This window comes from Pituophis catenifer, unplaced genomic scaffold (genome assembly GCF_029215685.1).
Source record: "Pituophis catenifer annectens isolate HBS135680 unplaced genomic scaffold, rPitCat1.0.hap2 SCAF_17, whole genome shotgun sequence".
NCBI classification, from domain to species: Eukaryota; Metazoa; Chordata; class Lepidosauria; order Squamata; family Colubridae; genus Pituophis; species Pituophis catenifer.
The window spans coordinates 8,242,700-8,260,260 of NW_027256897.1; the positions used below are offsets into that span (position 1 = coordinate 8,242,700).

A 17,561-nucleotide genomic window follows, 5' to 3' on the forward strand; every position below is an offset into this window, starting at 1 on the left:
CGCGCAGCACAGCTGATCGTCGGAAATACCAGTTCGGAGGAACTGGTAGCTTACCCGAACCGGAGCGAACCGGTAGCATTTCACCCCTGGTTTAAAGGGACTTTGGAAGTCTTCTAATCCAACCCTCTGTTCTGGACAAATGGCTGTCCAGTCTCTTCTTAAAAACCTCAAAACACGTTTAGTTTTGTTGGAATTCATCAGTGGAATGTATTTCTATGCAACAACTACTCAGCCAGTAGACAGCAGTGTTTACAAGTTTGTTTCTATGGCGGTGGTGGATTCCAACCAGTGTTACGACTGGTTCTATTTGCGTTCGCATATTCTGCGCGATCGCCACGTACATACTCGCTTTGCTCGCACATGCACCGAACTTGCACACTGCGCAAGCGCATTAGATTTCTGCCCAGCTAAGGCGCAGCAATCCACTCTGCCGCACCTATCAGCTGGGCTAAAAAGCAACAAATAAAGGTAGGTATAACACGGGGGCGAATGGGTGGGCAGGCCCAGCTCACAGTCATAGAGACGTCACATCATCACCACTACCAGCTCGCCCGAATCTGACCGAACCAGGAGCAACCCACCACTGATCTATGGTATATATACTCTATGCTCTTTTTTCTCCTGTTACAGTTACAATAGTTAAGCAGTAAAGCACATGGTGACTGTACTGTTTTGTTTGCTCTGTGGTACTATGTAAAAACAGAATTTCTAACCTCCATGGTTCTAGATCAGAGAAAGGAAATATTTCACTCACTTTGAACTCCAATTCTTTGGTGTCGGAAGGAATGTTAACTGTAAAGATAGCTGTTCCATCTCTTGAGCTTGTTAAACCAGACCCAAAGTCCGAGCCTTCTTCGATTAATCTGGTCTCTTCCAGTTGGTCGTTCAAGGCAGTAGCTTTGAGAACCACAGGAACGTTGCCAATCGACATGTCCAACATATCCCTCACCCGCGCCTGTTTACACAAAAATGTTTTGCTTATGATCTAATCTTAACCAACACTGCTCATAATAATAATAATAATAGAAACCATATCCTTACTATCCTTAGCAACAGGCTATCTTACCTCCACCAAGGTACAAAGCTATGGGCGGTAAGAAAGACTCACAAGTTTACAGCTAAAGTTGTCCTATCTAGATCAGGTTGGATCAATTTGCCGAACGGATGTTCTTCAATTATTGCATTGAACATTTTTATATCTCAGTTAATAACCTGTGATCACAGGTTACTAACTTACCAAAACAGAAAAACAGAATGACCAAGGACATGCAGGACCAAGGATTGGGCTGACATGCAGACAACACATTTGTATGCCTACTCTTCGTGTCCTGATCAGTACACGTTTGAGGGCCTCATGGCAGTGCGAAAGAATGCAATTAATGCATTCTTTCTAATGCAGAAACTTGCCCAGTTTCTGGGCAAGATTGTTTTAATCTTGTACCTTATATTTTTTTTTTATAAAAAGTTGATGTTGTACAGCCTTATTTTAACTGGGATGCGTCTGAAACAAATTTGTCAGCAAATCACTCATCTCTATCTGGATTGATTGATTGATTTATCGCCACATAGCGATGTGGCGCTCCCATGTGACCCCCCTCCTGCGCGAGCTGCACTGGCTCCCAGTGGTCTTCCGGGTGCGCTTCAAGGTTTTGGTTACCACCTTTCGAGCGCTCCATGGCTCAGGACCAGGGTGCTTACGAGACCGCCTTCTGCCACCAGTAGCCTCTCACCGACCAGTTCGCTCCCATAGAGAGGGGCTCCTCAGGGTGCCGTCGGCCAAACAATGTTGACTGGCGGCCCCCAGGGGGAGAGCCTTCTCTGTGGGGGCACCTGCCATCTGGAACGAGCTCCCCCCCCGGAGATACGGAGGATCCAAGACTTACGCATCTTCCGCGGCGCCCTAAAAACGTTTTTATTCCAACAGGCTGGTCTGGCCTAACTCTCCCTTTAAATTGGCTTTTAAATTGGGTTTTAAATGTTTTTTAGATAAATTGGATGTTTTTAATTTGTTTTTTGAGCCTAAATTATTTAATCTGTTTTTAATAGTTTTTAACTTTTGTATGTCTCTGTATTTTATTTTGGCTGTTCACCGCCCTGAGTCCTTCGGGAGTAGGGCGGTATACAAATATGATAAATAAATAAATAAATAAATAAATAAATAAATAAATAAATATACAAATATGATAAATAAATAAATAAATAAATAAATAAATAAATAAATAAATAAATAAATATATATATATTATTTCTATTTATATGCCGCCCTTCTCTGAAGACTCAGGGCGGCTTACAATGCACTTATAGTAATAGCCTTCATTCTTTTGTATATACCTGCTTATTAGGGCTTTTGGACCCCCCATAAGCAGTGTTTCTACAAAGTCAGCTTATTGCCCCCACAATCCGGGTCCTCAATTTACCTACCTCGGAAGGATGGAAGGCTGAGTCAACCTTGAGCCTGGTTGAGATTTGAACTTGCACTAATTGCAGGCAGCTGGCAGCTAAGTGCTACATAACAGCACTTAATCCGCTGCACCACCAAGGCTCTTGTATTCTGGCAGGTGAGAAATCTCACAAGAGAAAACCACCAAAGGTGAGCCAAGCAGGACCCAACTGAGAACTTCATCGGATTTGACTCACCTTAATGAAATAAGGAAGTCCGGGTTTCACAAAAAGAGGCGTGGCAATCAAATCCAACTTGTAAGGGGACAAGGTGTATTTAATGGTAGTCAGCTCAGCATCTTCACTGTGGCCATCTGTCAGAAGAAAGGATTGGATGCTTTCAGTTAAAGAAATATTGCCTTTCCTTTGACCAGGAAAAAAATCTCCTTTATTTACTGAACAGGTCTGAAGGACTCTGATGATGTAGAATGCAAACAAAAGGGGGGGGGGAACCAAATGTGATATTAAAGTCTAAGATGAATGCCCTAATTCAGTGGTGAAATTCAAATTTTCTTTCACTATCGGTCCTGTGGGCGTGGCTTGGTGGGCGTGGCTTGGTGGGCATGGCAGGGGAAGGATACTGCAAAATCTCCATTCCCATCCCACTCCAGGGGAAGGATACTGCAAAATCTCCATTCCCACTCCACTCTGGGACCAGCCAGAGGTGGTATTTGCCGGTTCTCTGAACTACTCAAAATTTCTGCTACCGGTTCTCCAGAACCTGTCAGAACCTGCTGGATTTAGTAAATTATTTGATAGAGTTGTGAGAATTAATTAGGGCAGGGGTGCATTTCACCCCTGCCCTAATTAATTCCCACAACTCTATCAAATAATTTACTAAGACTGTATTACTATTATTCTTCCCTTCCTTCCTGGTATCTATCTCTTCCCCTTTATTACTATAACCATGTTGCTTGTATCTTTCAATTTATATTGTTTTTACTTGTTTCTTAGTATGATTTGATAGCTTATTAGTAACCTTTACTATCACTAAGTGTTGTATCATTTTATTCTTGAAGAATGTATTTTATTCTCCTTATGTACACTGAGAGCATATGCACCTAAGACAAATTCCTTGTGTGTCCAATCACACAAGGCCAATAAAGAATTCTATTCTATTAATTAATCAGCCGGGGTGAAAGGTTTATAGAAATAAAACTCATGAGTTATATGAGCTATGGTGGTGCAGTGGTTAGAAGGCGGTAGTGCAGGTTAACTCACTGCCCACTGCCACGAGTTCGATCCTGACTGGCTCCAGGTTGGCTCAGCCTTCCAGCCTTCCAAGATCAATAAAATGAGGACCCAGATTGTTGGGGGCTCTGTAAATCGCTTAGAGAAGGCTGTAAAGCATTGTGAAGTGGTATATAAGTCTAAGTACTACTGTGATGGATGGATGGATGGATGGATGGATGGATGGATGGATGGATGGATAGATAGATAGATAGATAGATAGATAGATAGATAGATAGATAGATAGATAGATGATTGAGGGAGAAAGAAAGAGAGAGAGAAAGATGATGGATGGATGGATGGATGGATGGATGGATGGATGGATGGAGATTGATAGATGATTGAGGGAGAAAGAAAGAAAGAAAGAAAGAAAGAAAGAAAGAAAGAAAGAAAGAAAGAAAGAAAAAGATGATGGGTGGATGGATGGATGGATGGATAGATAATTGAGAAAGAGAGGAATGGATGAATTGGTGGAGATTGATAGATGATTGAGGGAGAAAAAGAAAGAGAGAAAGATGATGGATGGATGGATAGAAAGAAAGAAAAAGAAAGAGAAAGAAAGAAAGATAGATAGATAGATAGATAGATAGATAGAAAGATAGATAGATAGATAGATAGATAGATAGATAGATAGATAGATAGATAGATAGATAATTGAGAGAGAGAGAAATAGGTGATGGATGGATGGATGGATGGATGGATGGATGGATGGATGGAATAAAGATAGATAAGTAGACAGACAGACAGACAGACAGACAGACAGACAGACAGTTACCTCTGGTCTCCAGCACTGAAGCTGCGATATAGAGGGTGGCCCCATCGATATCTGAGAGCTCACTGTATCCCAATTCACGGATAGCTATTTGGCTATTAAAATAAAGCACCCCAACGCCTTCGTCCATCTGAAGATTAGGAACAAAGCAAGAAATTAGTAGTCTATTGCAGTCTTGAACCCAGTGATTTTGGATACAGACAGTGGATTTCCTCCTTTATTGGTGTAAAATCTGGTCTGGAAGCTACCTAAATTGAACTGGGCAAAATATTTGGGGCTTGTGAACTGCAGATAACCCATATCGACATCAGAGGCAGAGAGGTTTTTCCTGCCCAGAGATAACAAACAGCCTTCGCGCTCACATTTAGACACAATAAAGCCTTGAAAATGCCATGTGAGAAGATCTGGATTGCATCCAAGTGTCATGTTCCCTAATTGGTCCTGCTTCACTTTAAGATTAGTAGGCAGAAGGTGCCAGTCTCAAAACAGATTTAATTGGCGCCTTCTTCTGTGGGTTTTTTTTTTTTAAAACCTGATCCATATTATTTATAAACAGTTCCAATGTAAAGTGACACAGCTCTGCTAACAAACATTTTATTCTATGGAGAACGAAATCACGTACGGAGAAGACGTGGATTTTTAGAGCTAAATTTCTGTTCCAAATATTGTCTTCTGACCGTGACATTCAAAGTGGAAACCTAGATGTCGCCCCCTCCCCTTGCCAAGATAAACCTAGAACCCTGAATCTAGAACAGGGAAGAGGCTTGATGGGGGGGGAGGTGGTCTCATTCCAGGCTTACGTGAACTTGACGCAACGATTTGGGTAACATGTTCTTTTGGGCTCCTTGAATGATTCCAAAGCGGACGTAAACTTCGGCTTCACTCAGCTTCTTCTTGTAAAAATACCTTGAAGGCAGAGACCGAAGCAACACAAACATCAGAATAACAGAATTGGAAGGGATCATTTAGTCCAAGCAGGAGAACCTACACCATTTCTGACAGATGGCAGTCCAGTCTCTTCTTGAAAGCTTCCAGGGATGAAGCTCCCACAACTTCTGATGGCAACGATCATTGGTTGATTGTTCTCAGTGTCAGAAAATTTCTCCTTATTTCTAGGTTGAATCTTTCCTTGTTCAGTTTCCATCCATTATTCCTTGTCTGGCCTTCAGGTGCTTTGGGAAATATCTTGACCCCCTCCTCTCTATGGCAGCCCCTCAAATATTGCAACACTGCTATCCTGTCTCCCCTGGTCCTTCTCTTCACTAGACTAGCCATGCTCAGTTCCTGCAACCGTTCATTGTATGTTTTAGCCGCCAGTCCCCTAAATCATCTTGGTTGCTCTTCTCTGCATTCTTTCTAGAAACTCATAAAATTGACAATCTGGTCTTACCGAGCAACGATAGTAATCTTGAAGCGTTCGAAATGGTTAGAGCTAATAAAGCTGTTTTCTGGAATAATTTCAACCGAAAATCTTGGCATGGCTGAAATGTAAAAGAAAAGACAGTTTCTTCCTAACAGTTCAATGACACACACACACACACACACACACACACACACACACACACACACACACACACACACACACACACACATATATATATATATATATATATATATATATATATATATATATATATATATATATATATATAAACATTTTCTACAGAAGATATTTATTTATTTATTTTAATTTAATTTAATTTGTACACCGCCCTACTCCCGAAGGACTCAGGGCGGTGAACAGGCACAAAATAAAACACATAAAATACAAAAATTAAGAGCAGAAATAAAATCGAATTAAATCAATTTAGCCCAAGACAAATTTAAAACCCCAGGTTAAGAACAAATTAAAATTTACATTAAAAAAGAATATCTTTTTTTATCTGCTGGGCCCTGAGAAATGTATATGATGGAAAATGCTTCTCACTATAGATTAAAATGGTAAAGATTTGACATATTACATGGGGAATTTAGCTTCTGTTGCTTCCAAGCAACATCAGCTGAAAGTCATAATATTTAACTCCAAGTTTTATCTCTCAAACTGCCCCAGCTGAGTCAAATGCCTTCAGCACAGCCACTTTTTCTGCCTTGACCCACCTCACAGGGTTGTTGTGGGCAAAATAGAAGGCAGAAATATTAGGCACGATCACCACTGGGATATTGGGATAAAATATATAATAATACTCATCATGGCATGAATATGTGTAGTAATAACCCAGTAAAATCATCAAGATTACCATATTCTTTCACTTGAAACTTTGCTACGGCAGAGGTTGTGAATTCTTTATCATACTTGGCTTTAATGGTCCAAATACCAAACCTAAAAAAAAATAATAATAACAAGACATCCCATAATGCAGTTAAATAATTGTAGATCTTTAAATAGTCTTTTCTTTTCGGTACATCTGATTATTTCTCTGTTCCAAAATACATACATGAGGTACTGGAATATAAAATCTAATGCTTTGCTGCCATCGTGTGGCCATTTAAATGCATGGCAGCCCGGATTTTAAATACACCAATTTTCACCTTCTGTTCATTTTCTTAATTGGATGCAGGAATCTGCATACCTACAAATTTGTTTCCATAGTATTTCACTGCTGTGTTTGTACATTTCGCTTGCAAACTAATATTTAATTCAAGGTATTGTATTGAAAATGTAAATAGATTTACTTAGGATATGGAGGAATTTTGAAGTCAGGAAACGAGACGATTCCGGTAGCATCTTCTTCACGTATGATGTCCACTTCTACTTTATCTGGGTCCTTCATGAGAGACAAAAGAGCACTTTGAAAAAAAGCACAAGGCATTTGTGGAGTTTTATTGAGAGTTGACATATTAGTCATTTCTGTTGGGATGTAGAACGTCTTTTTAAAAATGCCATGGATGCCCAAATCCTTAAACTTCATCAAATTACATTTAATAATCTTTAGTATGTTTCCAGTCTTAGTCTCCGATTCTCTTTTATCTATAAATAATGATCCAAGATCTGAAAAGGAGGGACTGCTAGTGAAGATGTCGCTTTGGTAGGAAGGAGATTTTTATCCCTAAAAGTTGCTTTTTCGAAAGGCAGATGGATTTTCCAGTTGCCATCACAATAGAAGATTTTTGGGTTTGTTTTATTTGATTTGTATACCGCCCTACTCCCGAAGGACTCAGGGCGGTGAACAGCCAAGCAATAAGATACATAAATACAAAAAATTAAAAAACCAGTTAAAATCGAATTAAATCATTTGAGAAGCAAAATGTCTTGTCTTGTCTTGTCTTGTCTTGTCTTGTCTTGTCTTGTCTTACTTTACTTTACTTTACTTTACTTTACTTACTTTACTTTGTCTTACTTTACTTTACTTTATTGTCATTGCACCTCATACAACAAAATTAAATGCCATCTTCAGTGTACATTATACATAAAAAATAAACACACCTCCTCCACATTCTATACAGTTGAATTGAAAACCCCTGATATTGCATTAATATTGCAGTATACAGTAGAATTCAATATAGTTACTGCCCTGGGATAGAAGCTGTTTTTCAGCCTATTTGTCCTTGTTTTTATTTTTAATTATTTTTAATTTTTTTATTTTATTTCGAATTTATATACCGCACCTTCTCCCGAGGGACTCAGGGCGGTGTACAGCCAGATAAAAACATACAATACAAACATTAAAAACAATTAAAAAGATATATATATATTAATTTGGCCCCAATTTAAGATAACAAGCCAATTAAAAATATTTAAAAATATGTTAAAAAATATGTTAAGCCAGCCCGGCTTGCTGAAAAAAAGAAAGTTTTAAGGGCACGGCGGAAGGCACCGAGGTCCTATTGTCCTGTACCGTCTGCCAGATGGTAATAGTTCAAAAAAAAAGGGTGCCCAGAGTGAGATGGATCTTTAAGAATGTTTTGAACTTTCCTAAGGCAGCGGGAGCTATAAAGAGCTCCTCTTCCAAAGAGGAGAGAGGGTAGCCAGTAATCCTCTGGGCAATGACGTTGACCCTCTGGAGTGCTATCCTATCTGCCACTGTGCAATTGTCAAACCATACACAGATGTAGTAAGTTAAAATACTCTCTGTGGTGCAGCGGTAGAAGCTCACCAGCAGTTTTCCATTCAGTTGTTGTTTCCTGAGAAGTCTCAGGTAGTATAATGTCTACTGGGCCCTTTTGACCAGTGCTGCAATGTGAGGTCAGGTCCTCTTTTTATGATAACACCCAGAAACTTTAAACTGGCCACTTGCTCCACTCGGTTTCCATTTCTTGTCTTCAAGGAAAAACAAAGAAAGTTTTGAAAAAGCAACCTTTGGGACAGCCATGACTTAGATGACTGAGAAGCTCCATAGATATTAAGCAGTTATTATTTCTTTTTACCATATATATTGTCCTGTTTGGTTTAGGCTTAAAATGTAAAATGTAAATAAAGGCACGCTAAGATGGACTAACCACAAATGTTAAGACAGCTGCACGCCGAGCTGGCCTCAGTTCTTCATTCAGCGAGTAGACTCGGACTTTCACTGTAAAGATAATTCGAAATGACATTTAATTTTAATTAGCTGCAACCCATATGAGCAATTCCTGAAGTCGGCAGATATGTCAGATTCAGGCATCCTCATCAAAGGAGTTTCTGGAGGGAAGGAAAAGCAGAAATGCCTCTTCTGTAAAGGATTAAGACAGATGTGTTTGTTTTAAAGGGACGCGGTGGCTCAGCGGCTAAGACGCTGAGCTTGTCGATCGAAAGGTCGGCAGTTCAGCAGTTCGAATCCCTATTGCCACGGGGGTGAGCTCCCGTGACTTGTCCCAGCTTCTGCCAACCTAGCAGTTCGAAAGCACGTAAATAAAATGCAAGTAGAAAAATAGGGACCACTCACCTCCATTCTGTTGCCCAGACTCCATCCCGCAAGGGATTATGTGGTTGTTAAAAGAGGATGACTAAATGAACTGTTGTTAAGTCGAGGACTTCCTGTAACTGCTGGTTGACTATATTTAGTTCATTGAATTGATTTGGCCATCAAGACTTTCTCTATGATGGGTCTCTAATTCCATATTTGGAGGAATAGCTTCTAATATCTCCACCTTCTAGTAAGAAGCTGTTTTCACTAGGCTTCTGTTGCTCATATGGAGTTGCAAAGAGTTTCACTCTTGGATTTTATACAGGATCATACTTGATCCTAAAGAGAAAGCAGCTAACTGGAAGAAAATATTACAAAACTCCGAATTCATGTAAAAGAGAAGAGGCGAAGTGAAACTTTGGCGCCATCTTTTTTAGATTATGTTTTTAATCTGTCAAAGGGATCATAAAAGTTGGAGTGGTGCGGTGGCCTAGAGGTGGAGCTCTCACCTCAGAACCAGGAGGCTGTGAGTTCGATCCTAGGTAGAGGCAGATATTTCTCTCTCTGGGCACAATGAGGATACATCTGCTGAACAAAACTCCGCATTGGTGACAGGAAAGGCATCCGGCCATTAAAACACTCCGCTTGCTCCATTCAGTTACCCAGACTCCACCCCGCAAGGGATTATGGAGCCGTTAAAAGCTGATGATGAAAGGGATTATAAAAGTTCTCGGCTTCCCATTCTTAATCATCTTGTGGATTTGGTTTTTGTTGAATGAAGATAATCTAGAACTGGGACTTAAGGAGCCTGGTGGTGCAGTGGACTAAACTACTGTTAAAGTAGTATTTAGCTGCCAGCTGCCTGCAACTACTGCGAGTTCAAATCTCACCAGGCTCAAGGTTGACTCAGCCTTCCATCCTTCTGAGGTAGATAAAATGAGGACCCGGTTTGTGGGGGCAATAAGCTGACTTTGTATAAAATAAAACACCGCTTGGGGGGGCCAAAAGCCCTACTAAGCAGGGATATACAAAAGTATGAAGGCTATTGCTTAAAAGCATTGTAAGCCGCCCTGAGTCTCCGGAGAAGGGCGGCATATAAATCAAACTAATAAAATAATAATAATAAAATAAATAAAAGCAAGACGAGAAAAAGAACTTACCTGATTGATCTGGAGTGTAAATAGGCTTGTCAGTCTGGATGAATAAAAACCCATTATCGTACGTAAGCGGCATTTTCTTCTGTCTTGTAAAATGGGGCGAAGTTGCTTCGAGATATACAGATTCCACTCTTGTCTGGGGATCATTGGTCCTTAAATCCTTTGGCTGAACCTAGATTTGGGGTGAAAATGCTTTTAAATAAAAGCAGGATGGCACAAACCAACTTAAAGCGGGTCAGCTGTGCTCTATTACGTACCGTTAAGATGACAGAGCCTTGGAAAAGGTTGGCTGGAGTCAGTTGGATGGTACCAAAGGCATAGGTAATTGTTTTATCTGGGTAGCTTTTAATAGAGATGGTGGTGGAGAATTCTTGGGTGTATCCATAGGCTTGAATTACCACTTGCTCAGAGGCTCCAACACGGATAAATTTAGGGGCTGAAATGACGTACCTGCAACAGAAAGACATCATCACCGTTTCGATCCATTATGTCTTACAGAAGGCATTACCATCAGAATAACAGAGTTGGAAGGGACCTTGGAGGTCTTCTAATCCAACCCACAGCTCAAGCAGGAGATCCTATACCCGTGATGGCGAACCTATGGCACGCGTGCCACAGGCGGCACGTGGACCCATGTTGCCTGGCACGCCAGCTCAGCTCCGGTGCACAGGCGTCGGAGTCTCTGGAGGCTGGGGACAGCAAAAAAGTCACTTCCTGTCCAACCAGAAGTTGGGAAACGGGCCGTTTCGGGCCTCCGATGGAGTGGGGAAGGCTGTTTTCACCCTCCCCAGATGCATAGAGAGGATCTGGAGCCAGGTGAGAAAGAAAAACGGGCCTACCGGGCCATCGTGTGCTAGGAGCAGAGGGAAGGGGGGTTGCATGCGCGGGGCAGGGTGCATAGAATTATGGGTGTGGGCACACGTGCCCGCGAACCTCCCCCGCCCCCCCCCTTCCTGGCACGCAATAGCAAAAAGGTTAGCCATCACTGGTATAGGGCCTCCTGCTTGAGCTGTGGGCTTGACTAAAAGACCTCCAAGGGCCCTTCCAACTCTGTTATTCTGTTAACTTGCCTCACAATTTCAGCCTTGCATTTCCAAACAGCTTCTAAAATAGAACTATATTTAAAAAAAGCCCCTAGTGAGTGTTGAAGTTGGCTAACTTAGGGAGGAAATTTGGCCATTTGTTAGCCTCGCAAAGTAGACACCCAGGGAAATGAAAGCTTTCTCAACATCTTATCGGACTAAGAAACTGTTACAGGAGGTTTCAAAACTCAAAATCAGAAGCCGTAACTCAGATCCATATTTGCATAAAGCCACAAATGGGTAGAGGTCAGATTTTATCGCGTTTGCATCAAATCTACTCTAATTATGCAAGTTAATCCTCAGCTTAAGTCCTGTTTTAATTAACCCTTCCCAGCAATTAAGCTTGGTCTAATTCTGACATCCCTTTGCAGCAACTACTTACGTTTGATCCTGAGCCAATCCTGTTCCATAAAGCATCAAAAATAAGAAAATGCCTAGATAAATCATGTCTGCATAGACTGGGCAAACCAAGCTCTGAATGTCCTTGTCTTAACTCCCCTCGATGAAATTTGTGAGCAAATTGATTGAGAAGTTAATCATTCATCAAAGAGTATATTTAGTTCCTTATAGGAAAAACAATTCCTCTTTTCTATTCGGAAAAATGAAAGGGAACTGATTATATTACTGGTTGCGTCGTTGTGAACCGCCCAGAATCACACTGAGATGGGCGGTGTCTAAATAAACAAAACAAAACAAATATAAACTAGATAGTTCTATTGTCTAAGATGAGATACTCTTCAGCCTCCCCTTGAATTTATAACTCAAACCCACCCTCTGGAATCAGTTGCCCCCTGAGATAAGGAGAATCCATGACCTCAGTGCCTTCCGCCGTGCCCTTAAAACTTTCTTTTTTCAACAAGCCGGGCTGGCTTAATTTCTTTTTAAGGGTTTTAATTGTTTTGTTTTGTTTATCGTTTTAATTAATGGGGCCAAATCTATATATATATTTTTAACTGTGTTTAATATTTGTATTTGATGTTTTTATTTGGCTGTTCACCGCCCTGAGTCCTCAGGGAGAAGGGCGGTATACAAATTCAAAAATAGAATAAAATAAATAAAAATAAAAGGTTTAGGTAATCAGGCAAAGCCTTTCCAATTAGAAAGACTGACAGGGATTTCTTGAAATGTGCTTTTTATTTTTGCCTCTTGTTTGTCAGACACTAAAGCAGGGATGAAATCCAGCAGGTTCTGACAGGTTCGGGAGAACCGGTAGCGGAAATTTTGAGCAGTTCGGAGAACCGGCAAATACCGCATCTGGCTGGCCCCAGGAGTGGGGTGGGGATGGAGATGTTGCAGTATTTAATACTGCATTTTACCAAATTATTTAATATGTTTTTAAATGGCTTTTAAATTTTATATATGTGTTTGTTTTATCTTGGCTGTGCACTGCCCTGAGTCCTTTGGGAGAAGGGCGGTATAAAAATTAGATTAAATAAATAAATAAATAAATAAATAAATACATACATACATACATACATACATACATACATACATACATACATAAATACATAAATAAATTTTGCAGTATCCTTCCCCCAGGAGTGGGGAGGGAATGGGGATTTTGCAGTATCCTTCCTCTGGAGTGGGGTGGGAATGGGGATTTTTTAGTATCCTTCCCCTGGAGTGGGGTGGGAATGGGGATTTTGTAGTATCCTTCCCCTGGAGTGGGGAGGGAATGGGGATTCTGCAGTATCCTTCCCCTGGAGTGGGGTGGGAATGGAGATTTTGTAGTATCCTTCCCATGCCACGCCCACCAAACCACGCCCACAGAACCGGTAGTAAAAAAAAATGTGGATTTCACCACTGCACTAAAACATTTTTTTTAAAAAAAAGACATGTCTCTGGAGATATTCGATCATCCATGTCATGATTGTCCCAACAGGTGCTTTTCCAAAAAACCGCTGGACTTTCTTTCTTTCTTTCTTTGTTTTTTTCCTTTGAAAACATTTCGCTAACTCAAGTTAGAACTGAAGAAGCTTCTTGGATAAGAAGCAAAACATGTGCTAAGGGGGAAAAAAAAATCAAAGTCCAGTTGTCTTTTTGGGGGGGGGGAAGCACCTTTGGGGTTATTTATTTACTTTTTTTTTTTAATTTGATTTATATGCCGCCCTTCTCCGGAGACTCAGGGCAGCTTACAATGCGTTAAGCAATAGCCTTCATACTTTTGTATATTTTATACAAAGTCATCTTATTACCCCCACAGTCTGGGTCCTCATTTTACCTACCTTAGAAAGGATGGAAGGCTGAGTCAACCTTGAGCCTTGGCGAGATTCGAACCTGCAGTAATTGCAGGTAGCTGGTCTTAATAACCAGCTTAATAACAGGGTGCCTTAGACCACTGTACTACCAAGGCTCTGCATTGTGTTAATCACAATGCTATCAGTCTGCTGAGCCACCAGGCCCAAGTACTTACTTACATACTTATTTACTTACCTACTTATTCATTTATTTATTTATTTAGTCAAGCATGTACGAGATAACAGGTATAAGCTTAAACATGGATATGAATACAGGAAATGGGTATGAATAAATGGGGACAGTAGGACAAGGACGATAAGTACGTTGGTGTGCTTATGCACGCTCCTTACAGACCTCTCAGGAATAGGGTGAGGTCAACAATAGACAGTTTAAGAGGTTAGAAAAGCAGAGGAATTAACTTTCTCCCCACTTTTTGGGTTGAACTGGTAAAGTCACTTCCACTTTGAGTGAAGGGTTTTTAAAACCATACACTCTTTTATCCTCTTTGTGTTTACATTGGCGCCTTTACCAGCGAAACCCAAATCAATCACCTCCAAATACCTCTTAAGAGTAAGCTAACAAACCCCACGCAAAGCTAAATGCAGGTCTTCAACTACGATCCATATTGTGAAGCTATGTAATCTGACCTGTTAAGTGAAGAGCTCAGATATAAAGATTCTTTGTTCAATATACATTTTGGTGTTGACAGTAACTCAATATCTTGCCTGGGGAAACTTTTAGTTTGTATTTCTTCTTCTTCTTCTTCTTCTTCTTCTTCTTCTTCTTCTTCTTCTTCTTCTTCTTCTTCTTCTTCTTCTTCTTCCTTCTTCTTCTTCTTCTTCTTCTTCTTCTTCTTCTTCTTCTTCTTCTTCTTCTTTCTTCTTCTTCTTCTTCTTCTTCTTCTTCTTCTTCTTCTTCTTTCTTCTTTCTTCTTCTTCTTCTTCTTCTTCTTCTTTCTTCTTCTTCTTCTTCTTCTTCTTCTTCTTCTTCTTCTTCTTCTTCTTCTTCTTCTTCTTTTTTTTTTTTGAAAAAAGGCAGGGCGGTGGACTTGGATAGCTGCTAAAAATAAAACTAACCCTCTAAAGGAGAAAAGTTAGGTCACAATTACATTGCTGGCCTTTGTTCCGTTGATTAAATTAGCGCTCGCTGTGGGTTTAAATTAAAGCAAGTCCTTCAGGCATGCGGTCTCAATTGGCCAAAGTCATGCTATCTCGTTGACCTTTGCCAGAAAATAATTGTCTTGAAGCACCATCTCTGCAATGTTGTTGTTAACATTGTTGGACACCTCATTGTCCCAAAAGTGCTTTTTCCAAAACGCAATTAGACTTTTTAGGGTTTTGTTTTTTTGGGGGGGAGAAAACATTTCACTTCTGATCTCCAGGAAGCTTCTTCAGGTTCAGTTCAGTTTAGTTTTTCAGAACTGAGGAAGCTTCTTGGATGAGAAGGGAAATGTTTTCAAAGGGGGAAAAAAAAAACCCAAGAAATTCCAATTGCCTTTTGGAAAAAGCACTTTGCGACAACCATGACCTGAAAAATTGAGCATCTCCAATTCCAATTTTTATTAGTTTCTCTGGTGGCTCAGCAGACTGATAGCATTGTGATTAACACCAGCTGTCTGCAATTACTGTAAGTTTGAATCTCACCAGGCTCAAGGTTGACTCAGCCTTCCATCCTTTCTAAGGTAGGTAAATTGAGGACCCGGTTTGTGGGGGCAATAAGATGACTTTGTATAAATATACAAAAGTATGAAGGCTATTGCTTAACGCATTGTAAGCCGCCCTGAGTCTCTGGAGAAGGGCGGCATATAAATCAAATTAAAAAAAAATACAAAAGGACAAAGAATAATAAGAATAATGGGGAAGTAGAGGAGGAGAAGGGGAAAAGGAAATGTGTAAAGAGGAAAAGAAAAAGAAAAGCATGGACTTCCGACTCCTTTTGATGCAGTAGAATAAGGCGATAACATAAAACGTCAAATTTTTTAATATGTTCGTATATGCTAGCCATTTCTATAACAACAAACCTATCTAATCAGCCATGATTGAGAATCTCTACATTTGGACACTTCATTGTTCTCCAGAACAGTAAGTGGGACAACAAGGAGCCTAAATCAAGCGGCCGCATATAGAAGGATTTCCTAAGGTTTTATTCTACTGGATCTTGCAAAATTCCAAAGTTTAATTACATCCTGAACAGGGAAAAGGCCGCCTTATCATTTTGATGCCAGCTCTTTCCTATCTTTGCTATCCGCCAGGCTCAGCAGGAAATAGACCAACTCAGTGTTTCCCAGCACTTCGGCACTGAGATTATTCTATTTAGTCTAACAACTGGACAGACTGTATTCTTTTCAAAAAAAATAAAAATTTAAAAATTAGAGGGTTTTTTTTACCCCTTTTTGCTTGATCGTTACAAATTCAGAGCTGCACACAGCAGGGTTGGAAAAGTCAGGCGAGAGCTGTGACTGCACAAAAGCCGCCCTCAACACAGATTAAAGGATGGTGGGATTTCTACTATGTGCCCGACATATGTACGTACATACACACATACACACAAATGCTGTTGTTTGGTTCTCAGTATTGCTACAATCTATTTCTTTTGTTTGTTTTCAAGATTGACATGCCCAATTCAAACAATGTAACTCTTAGTGGCTTTTACAATCTAAAACAAACACTAACTTGAAAAACGGAGAAAAAATACTGCAACAATGAATACCATTTTATTAGATTTGGAAACATTACAATTTAAAAAAAAAAACAAAAAAACTTAAACCTTTTGCAGCGCGCTGTGTAATTTTTTTTTAAAACTAGCACTATAACTCTATTACTATTAAATGGGGGGGGAAGTAAGAAGTATTAAGAAAAGGAATCTAAACTGGTATATTAAAAAAAGTTAGGGGGGGGAGGTAAAAAAATCCTATCTTAAAATACACAGAGGAGGAAAAAGGAGGAAAAAATGAAATTAGTGGGAGGAAGAAGCAATTAAAACTAAAAACTTTTAAAAGCAAAAGTGTGCACACATGCTTACACAATCTATAGAGATGTGCAAACACTCATACGCGCACATGTGTTTGATGATTAAATATTTAGGCTTCCTCTATTTTTACCAGTGTTAATTTTCAATTTTTGAAAATGAATACCATAGAATCACCTTGTCCTGTCTTACTTTTCTTCTAGTGCCCAGCTGATTCAAAGGCTGAGAGATGCCAAATTTTCTTAAATCAGCATTTGTAAGTGCACGCAAGCACACTTCTATAAACACATAATTATCTGTTTTGCAAGTCCAAGTTTACTTTTTTTTATCTTGTGCGCTGCTCATCTCATGTAGAGAAGACTAGTTTTGTGTGTGCGTATACTGTATGTATCCAAAGTTCTAACTAGATTAGAAAGTTTCCAGATTTGGGACATATAATAAAACATTAACCCTCATTAATCTGATAGGGTCATGAAAAAAACATTTTCTTAGGTGTAGCTTTGAGCTTGTTTTCCTTGTGGCTCTTTGCTTTGATGGCGTGATTTCGTATACAGCTGGAAAAATAAACAAGTTGTTTGCTTGATGCCACAGGGACAATAGGGTGACTTTCTAGGATAGTGCTCCCCAACAGAAGAGGCACCCCAAGAAGTGAGTCTGGTAGTTCTCCAGACTGGCCAAAAAAAAAAAAAATGCTGAAGCTTTTCCAATGAATAAAGTGGAAGGATAAATAGGGATTTTTCAAAGCATGAATCATAAATTTCAAGGATCAAATCCATTTTTTTTAAAAAAAAAATTTTTAATTTTTGATTTATATGCCGCCCTTCTTCGGAGACTCAGGGCAGCTTACAATGCG

At 39.9% G+C, this 17,561-nt stretch overlaps 1 protein-coding gene across 1 annotated transcript in view; it reads right to left on the reverse strand.

Annotated features, from left to right (window-relative positions):
- C5 (complement C5) overlaps positions 1-11,965 on the reverse strand; it is a 52,022-nt gene extending 40,057 nt beyond the window's left edge. Inside the window, exons 1-11 of the mRNA XM_070955931.1 lie at positions 11,886-11,965; positions 10,679-10,871; positions 10,425-10,593; positions 8,879-8,949; positions 7,115-7,206; positions 6,679-6,761; positions 5,832-5,922; positions 5,242-5,347; positions 4,445-4,571; positions 2,638-2,753; positions 755-955 (exon numbers count right to left, since the gene is read on the reverse strand). Of these exons, the coding sequence (XP_070812032.1) occupies positions 755-955; positions 2,638-2,753; positions 4,445-4,571; positions 5,242-5,347; positions 5,832-5,922; positions 6,679-6,761; positions 7,115-7,206; positions 8,879-8,949; positions 10,425-10,593; positions 10,679-10,871; positions 11,886-11,950 (1,314 nt within the window). The 5' untranslated portion in view covers positions 11,951-11,965. The remainder of the gene's footprint in view (positions 1-754; positions 956-2,637; positions 2,754-4,444; positions 4,572-5,241; positions 5,348-5,831; positions 5,923-6,678; positions 6,762-7,114; positions 7,207-8,878; positions 8,950-10,424; positions 10,594-10,678; positions 10,872-11,885) is intronic.
- Positions 11,966-17,561: the final 5,596 nt, after the last annotated feature.